Here is an 8747-nt window from a genome sequence, read left to right on the forward strand (position 1 = left end):
ATTTTAATAATTTTATAATTAAATTTAACCAATTAATTCATTTTATGAACGTCATACTAATTATAATCTAACATTTAATCATTTTATATATTAATTAAGTTCAACATTAGTAATTTTACTTTTAATTAAATAATATAAAGAAAATATATTTAAATGGATAATATATTATATAAAAGGTGAAGAAAATGAGATAAAAATATGATATATTAATAAATAATACTAAAAAGTATTTTGTAAACATGATATATTTATAATGAACGGAGTAATAAAAAATAATCACAATAAATAATTAACTTCTTATAAATAATCAGTGATAATTATATATTCATAATGAATGATCAAATTAAAATTAATCTCCATAAATTACTTTATTATTAAAAAAATAATAAAGTAATAAATTACGATTATTGAAAATAAAGTTATATGTGGAAAATAAAAAAATCCATAGTTGGAATGAAAAACAGGAAATGAAAATGTCTAAAAATAACTTAAATGGTTGAAAACTAACTGTCCAATTGACTCAAAATCTTAATGCATCAGGGGAAGACCATACCAACCTTGTCTACGCCTATACTATATTTTAGTCCTTATGTAAAGTAAATCACAAATTAATTTATTGGCAACTAAATACATATTTTAATGTTGAACATTAATCTTTTTGTTTTTCATCCTCATGATTATTTTTTCTGTATGTGTCAGTTATGATTATTTCGAGTAACGAGAAAAACTATATAATAAATCAAAACAATAATAGTCTATGTATATTATTTGTGTTATTTTCTCAGAATTAAACAAAATAAATTCAAAATGCAGGTTACACATTGATATCAGTAATTAATAAATCACTTTTTTTTCCCACTTCAACATGTGAAATAAAGATTCGAAACTCTAACCACGAATATGCTAAAAGTAATAACATATTTTGTTTCAATAATATATAATTCATAGTGTGAAATTTAAGATTTGCAGTATATGTAGAAATATAAATTAAAATTACATAACCTAGGAATATCATTACTGTTATACGTTTTGACATTACAGGGAGACTTGAATTTCACTTCTCAAACCATGAAAATGATCATTCCCACATTTATATATATATAATGAACCAATGTGGTTGACCCTGCCATGAAACATAGAGCGAGGCGATATTTGTAGTTGAATTGATAGAAAAGATTAAGAAATATTTGTTATCGGAGGTGAAGGAATAGCAATGAAAGCAGGGGTGAGAGTGAAAAGGCATATAGTATACGATAATGTTGGTAAAATGGTAAGAAGAGAGATTCAGATTGTTCTAAGGGCAGGAGGCAAAAGATCTGTATAGTTATAATATAAGTAAAACACATATACATACACATACATGCAATAGGCAAGCAAGCAGAGCAGAAGCATATATTCAAATGGAAGCGTGATCCCTTTGAGAATCACTTGCACTTCCACCCGAGGAGTTTCCTTGCGCAGAAAACAAGCCATTGAAAGGCCATGGAAACGAAAACCTTCTCCCAGTCCCAGATGCATTTCTCCCATCAATAATCTCCCCGCTGCCACTACCATTAGCATTATTAAGGTCACCCATGAACCTAGTAGACCCACCATCCGCATCACGCTTGGATTCATCCCCAGGCAATTGATGCCTACAAACTGGGCAAGAACTATGCAGCTCCAGCCATGGCAGAATACACCCTGTATGAAATTTATGTTTACATGGCATCTCCTTGGCTTCTTCATCCACCTCAAACTCATCCAAACACACTGCACATTGCAAACAGCTATCCACAGGTTCAACCCTCACGGTGGGCAGTGCATCAACTGCCTCCTTCTGTGCTGGTGGAGTGCCATATCGGTTGGGATCATTTTCGGCTAGATGTTGCAATAACAAATCCAAACCAGGTCCTACGAAATAATCACCCAGCGATCCAATGGGGTTTTGATTTTGATTCTCACCTCCTTGAACTACAATGGTCTGATTGAAAGGATTTATAAGAATAACCCGCTCTCTTTCTCTGCTCCTCTCTCCCTCGTAACTATTTTCTGATTCAGCAGTTGCCATTCCAGCTCTGATACCTTGGAGCAACTGAAGAATGGTAGCTGAACTTCTCCTCCTCCTAATGACTGAATCAAGATCAGTCGGCTCACTACTCACACGATTCCCCTCCCCATCCTCATGCTCATTATCATCATCATCTTCGTCAAACTCTAGATGTCTGAATCTTCGGCGCCCACGGGGATTTCCCATCATACCGAGCAAGATCGGAGCCCAGAGGGACAAAGCTCGCTCCGATCCAAAATCGGATTCGAGCTCATTATTATTGCTGTTGTTATCATTATTGTCGTTGGATATACCGTTACCTATCTCCTCGACAAAGCCGCTACGGCAGAAGGGGCATTTAATTTCAACGTCAACGATGGGATTCACCATTTGAGAACACATGTGACACCAATATCTCGTTGCAATTAACTCGTCCATCCTCTATGTATTGTATTAGCAAGAAACCCAGCCTTCTGCTATTCTATTTCTGTTACCAAGGAAGAAAGAGAACAGAATGATCACAAATCGTATATGTAGCTAGCTGATCGCGGAAAAGGAAGAAAAAATCCGTTCGATCAGATGTGAGATGTGGAATGCGCAAAAACTTGGAAAACTCTACACAGATCGATCTAGACAGATCCCAGATCCCCCGGTCAAGGGTCAACCATCAAAAGAAAAGGATAAAAAGTCGCCGGAAGCGATAGCTGGAGATTCAATTGAAAGAAAAGAAAAACGAAGGTCGAAACAAAGAAATTGAAAAAAAAGGGAATCGGAAGAGGAAAACAAAGAAGAAGAAGAAGGAATTACTTGAAAGCCGAAGCGTAGGTTGAGGAATTCCAGGAATCTGTGCGTTCGCTCCGATAGGAAACGGCGATTTGAATTGAATTGGGTGGAAGCGGAAAAGAGGAACGGGAGGAGTGCCGACGCGAACAAGAGACAGAAAGAGAGAGAATTCAACGTTACAACAACAGATGTAAATAAAAAGATCCTCTCTTCCTCTCTCTTCCTCTGGACAACCAGAGCCTTCCTATCCGCTTCTTCAAACTCTCTCTCTCCCCTTTGTTGGATTTATTTTACTATTTATCATTATTTTTTTCTTTTTTGAATAACAGTTTACTATTTCATTTTTACCTAATTTTCTTCCTGTGAAATTTTGCGGCCCTCCTCTCCAATCTTCACTGCCATGACATTTGCCGCATCCTCGAATTATCCTCATGCTTTTTGCTTCGATATATGTATACACTCGTAGGCACAATATGTATCAAGATCTGATTATAACCTCAAATACTATATTTACTTATATTTTTATTTGTTTTAATATAATAACTATACCATCTTAAAATTTTAAATTCAAAGTTTTAGATACATTCATTGCATTAAATTCATCTATATTTTTACATTTTTATGAATTTGATATTGACATCAAAAGTGAAATTCAAAGTTTAACTACAATCATTATATAATTTTTGTCCATATCTCAATATTTCTATTGATATGTTTACATTTTCGTGAATTTGACATCAATATGAGAAATGAATCTACATTTCATTATATAGGTTTATTTCTTTTAAATAAAAAAAATATAGGTTTATTTACTATTTTTTTAATTATTTTTAATGAAATATATATTATAATAGACATTTTTTAAAAATATTTTCATTTGAAAAAAAATTAAGGCATCAATTTTAAACCTTCAATACAAATATAATAAGGGCCATTTGGGCCACTAGTGGAGTTAATAAGTCAATAGAATATGCATTTGGGGAATAGCCATTTTTTATTTTTTTTTTTCATGATTTATGGCCAAAAAACATTGGTGTGGGCCCATCAACTAATTTGATTTTCGAACATGCCCTTGGAGTTCTCACGCCTTCTTCCACGGTTGTAGGAGTATCCCCAAAATCGTGTATTTTCTGCGTGTTTGAAACAAACGGTCCAACGTCATTTTTGTGGGTTTAGTTTGATTGCAGTCGATTCTGCCTTCCGTACCTTCAGTCGCCGGAAAATAGAGTATTTAATCCCTCATTTCGTTTGGTCTGCCACCGTTTTGGATCATCGAAAAAGGTATTTCTTCCCTTATGTCATTCTAGTGGGTCTAGTTTGATTGCGGATTCTCCCTTCTACGTAACTTCGATAGCCAAAAAAACATAATATTTCCTCCATCCTTCCATCTGGTCTGCAGTCATTTTAGATGCAATCAAACTAGGGAAACACAACATCGGAAAACCCCTTATGCCATTGGGGTTGTTTCCACTGCTTCCCTTCTAATGGGTTATTTTCTGGGTTTTTTCCATTCTGCTGGTGTATTTTCTAAATATAACGTACTTGTAAGTATATCTTGTCTTGATTCAAAGATACTTGTTTAATGTTAATTGTAATTGCAGTTTTTTTGTTTATATTTCAGTCCAATGTCGCTTTAGTAGATCATGATTTTATATGGGAGCGTGTGGCACGACAACAAACAATATAACAACTTTAATATTGCTTGTTTGCATGTTTCGATTGATTCCAATTTTCGACAGTTCAAAAAGGTTATTGCTAGGAAGTTACATGTTCGGGGTAATCAAGTTATTACTGGTTTAACTATGTATAGCTCTAGATCAAGTCAATTGAATATGATTAAGATTTCATAAGACAAGGATGTTTTTGGGTGTCTTTCTATTATTGCTAGCAATATGTTCGATGATATTTGCATAGTTGTGGAATGGGGTGAGGGTGACAATGAGGTGGATTCAAATACAGGGTCTATGCATGACAGTTACAGTCACATACTTAATGGCTCCATTAGTAGTAGGACAGAGTGTAGGTTCGTTGATTTGGTTGATATTGATGCCATATTAGAAGATGTTGTATTTAAAGAAGGTTATGTTTTTCACAGCTAGATTGAACAGAAGAAAGCAATATACATTTTTGCCTTGAAATGCAGTTTTCAGTTGAAAACTGTGAAGTCTAGTCGTACGCGACTAGTAATGAGGTGCAAAGATGATGGATGCAATTGGTTTATTCGGTCATCACTTATTGCTAAAGGTCAGATGTGGATTATTCGTAAATTTGTGGACAAACACATATGTTCAATAATAGTTGTCCAAGGTGATCATAGGCAAGCAACTTCATTCATCGTGAGTGAGTGCTAAATCTATTTCAAAAGCGAATGATAAGATCTGATGTCATCCAATTGATATCGTTGCCTACATGAGAAGGAACATGGAGTTAGTATTGTTGGGTTTTATGTCCTAAAACTCGTGGTTTATAAACAATAAAACTTATTCTGAAAATTCAATAAGTTGTTATTGAAAATATGTATTGCTTATTTCGTTTTAGAAATAATCAATAAACTAAAAGATCCATGACTATTACATGAGTACTTAAACTTTATGTGGATACATAAAAGTGGATTAGGTTCAAGTAAATAGTCAAAATGATCTATAGTATATGAATAACTAATAAGGTTGGGTGCCTTATTCCGGTAACACTATTAGATGCGGCCCACTCTGTAGTTGTTACAAAGAGTTGTAAAGTGCTACAGATGATGTGATCCTAATTCATACATGTTATGACATGAGAAGTGGGGGTTGTTAGGGTAATACCCTAAAGTCTCGTGTCCTGTAGTTTGTAAACAGATTGTACGAACGCTTGTATTGTATAATATATGATATTTACTTCACATCTTGTATTTTGCTCAGTTACTTGTTTTATTTACTTTACCACAAACCAATAAACATAAAATCTCTAGTTATCTATATGTGACTCAAGCATGTATGTGGTGACACACAAGTGGATCATGTCTTGAGTGATAACCAAAATGGTCTGTAGTATATGGATATAGGAGGAAAACCTTATCCTGGTAACTCTACGGATGTAGCCCGCTTTATGAAATGGTCACAAGTGTTGTGACTTGTCACAGATGGTCTGATCCTGATCATTCGTGTTGGGGACATGCGAGCGAGGGCGTCCTATACAAAGAGTTTGTATAAGACCTGATCACAAAGTGTTAACGTCTCGTTATATAACACTATTCATGACAGAGACTTCACTTCACTAAGATGATCATAGGTAACATGACCTCAATCCTGAGTGAGTTGGGAATTCCTGCCATTGAGGGCGGTCCTTTGATTTGTATGGGTGCGAATGGCCAGGTCGCCGACTCAAACCTACCATTTTGGGGATTCGTCTGATTTGGGAGCAGGGAACTCAACTACACAAGATGGAATTCACTCCTTCCTCGAGGCAGGGTAAGTAGATAGAAAGCTCCCTTAAGGGCTGATTCTGGGGCTTGAATGATGTGGCGCCACACACCTTCTCTTGGCCCGAGAGGTGTTCACACATAGTTGGACTATGTTGTATTGTTCATTAAAGGAATCAGTGGTACTTAAGGAGTGAGATGTAACTTGTAACGACCCAAATTTCTAATATGTTTCTAGGATGCTACTTTATGCATGCATAGGCTTGAAAATACATTTTCTCAAAGAATAACAATATAAAAGAATAAGAATTTTTTTTTATTTAATTTAAATAATACTCCAATAAGCAAAGGTGAGAAATCATAAAAAATAAAAAATTACCGTTCGGGGTACCCTTAACCTAACTTTAAAATGAATAACAAGTAAATACTCAATAAATAAAATCAATGAATATTTTAGAAAATTCTAAAAATACCTAACTTCAAAACCAGACTCCAATACTTAAATCCTAAATGCGGAAGTGATCCTAATTCGTGCATGTTGAGACATGAGGAGTGGGTGTGTCCTATGCAAATGATTTTTGTGCAAGATCGGACCACGAAATTTGTCACTCTTACTTTATAATGTTGTTTACTGTTTAAGACTGATAATTTCAAAGCGATGACCTAGGTAACTTAACCTTAATCCTGAGCTAACTATGAACTCCTGTTTGTTCGGGATTATCCTTTGATCTGCAAACGGTGAGAGTTGACCAATTGCCTCTGCTCAATAAGCTTACCATTTTGGGGATAAGACCGGATGAATAGCTGGGAACATAGGGTGCAAGAGGGAATTCACTCCTAACCGATTAGGGTTAGTAGAGAGGTTGTTCCCTTCAAATGCTGATTTTGGGTCTTGAACAAGAGGCCTCACCCTCTCATTGGTCTGAGAGGGATTCGATTTATTGATTGGATCACAAATCAATTGTTCATTAGGGGATCAATGGAACTTAAGGAACGAGAGGTAATTTCGGGGGTAAAACAGAGATTCGACCCAGCCGTTATTACGAGCAACCTGTAAAGGGTTAACTTACTAATCATGGTTATATCGAGTGGATATAGTATATCTACAGTGAGGGGAGTTCAGCTATGGGCTCAGTGGAATCACCCATTAGTTAATGAATGGGGGTTAAATCGGTCTAATGAGTTTAGCCGATTAATCTCGGATCGTTGGAACCCATGATCCGTAGGTCCGCGAGGTCCCCCTACTAGCTCGTAAATGGGTACGCTTTAGGGTAGCTTGAGAAATTAATTTGAAACATTTAAATTAAACGGAACAAGAGAATAAATATATAAAGGTGATTATTGTGCAAAACTTAATTTAATATTTAATATTAAATTAATTAATTTTAAAATTAATTTATGAAATTAATTTAAGAAAATCCATTTTTAAATTAAAATGATTAAAAGTCAATTTTGTTTTAAAAATAAAAATGGAAAAATCGTTTTGCATGGCACAAAGTGGAAAAAGTTTTTTTCCCATTATCATCATCTTTATGCTCACACACAAACCATGATCTTCTCTACCTTGATTCTCCAAGCATGAGCTGCAAGCTATGCACTCCATCTCCTTGCATGTTCATCTTGATATATAAAGAAGATTGGAGTTGTTGGAGAAGTAGATGAATACAGAATTTTGAGAGAAAAAACGTGGTAAAGTAGAAGTTGTCTTCTTCAACTTGCTGCTGTGAGCTTCCCTTGTTTCTCCATATCTACAAGCTGTTTTTGAGTCCCACAACTCTGCCTAAAGCTCCAAGAGCATAGTATGGAAGGCTTTGAGGTGGTTCACGTTGATATTAAGTGAAGATAGCAGCTGAACAACGATTTTCTTGAAGATTTTTTCAAAGGTATGTTCTAAAAACCCATTTTTATGAACAACATGCTTTAGTTTTTGCCAAAATTAGTGAATTAGAATGTTTATGGATCCTTGATTCTTCCGCTGCGTGTTGTTTAACTCTAACAGCCGGCCTATCGTTTCCCCTACTTGAAAAGCATGAAAAGAAAATGATGAGTATATAAATATACTCAGTAAGCAGCCCACTACTGAGCCCACTCAGTGAGCTGTTAGTCTTCCCATTGGACCAAAGTGCACAAGGGCATCATAGGCGTAGGCATAGGCATAAGGGGCGAACCCGAAGGCACGCTTTCATAAGTAGTGATCGTGGAGGACCACAATCATAAGCATAAGTGGTGATCCCAAAAAGGGACACTGTACATAAGCATAGGGTGTGGCCCGAAGGCTCACAATATGCGATGTGCATAACCCAATGGTAATACTAACAGTCACTAGAATCTCAAATAGACATAAGCATGCAAACAAGGTCATAGATCATAAGGTCACAAACCATGCCAAGACCATCCAACAATTCACAATTTACCCACCCAATCAAATTGTGCAACAACATACAATACTGATATACAGTGGCATAAGCGTAAGCTTTCAAAATTCTCATCGGATCAGTATGCATACCAAAATAGTTTATTCTAACCAAGGAACCA

The 8747-nt window shown here is 35.5% G+C and overlaps 1 protein-coding gene across 2 annotated transcripts; it reads right to left on the reverse strand.

Annotated features, from left to right (window-relative positions):
- Nucleotides 1-1226: 1226 nt before the first annotated feature.
- On the reverse strand, nt 1227-3088 carry LOC120088491 (E3 ubiquitin-protein ligase SIRP1). Of its 2 annotated transcripts, none has more exons than XM_039045834.1 (2): nt 2837-3088; nt 1227-2733 (listed from the first exon to the last, which is right to left on the reverse strand). In XM_039045834.1, exon 2 carries the CDS (start codon nt 2465-2467, stop codon nt 1397-1399), a length of 1071 nt encoding a protein of 356 aa, XP_038901762.1. In that variant the 5' UTR covers nt 2468-2733; nt 2837-3088; the 3' UTR covers nt 1227-1396. The 2 variants fall into 2 exon arrangements, with proteins under 2 accessions (XP_038901762.1, XP_038901761.1); XM_039045833.1 differs by having other exon boundaries at nt 1227-2516; nt 2837-3087.
- Nucleotides 3089-8747: the final 5659 nt, after the last annotated feature.

Source organism: Benincasa hispida, chromosome 10 (assembly GCF_009727055.1).
Source record: "Benincasa hispida cultivar B227 chromosome 10, ASM972705v1, whole genome shotgun sequence".
NCBI lineage: Eukaryota > Viridiplantae > Streptophyta > Magnoliopsida > Cucurbitales > Cucurbitaceae > Benincasa > Benincasa hispida.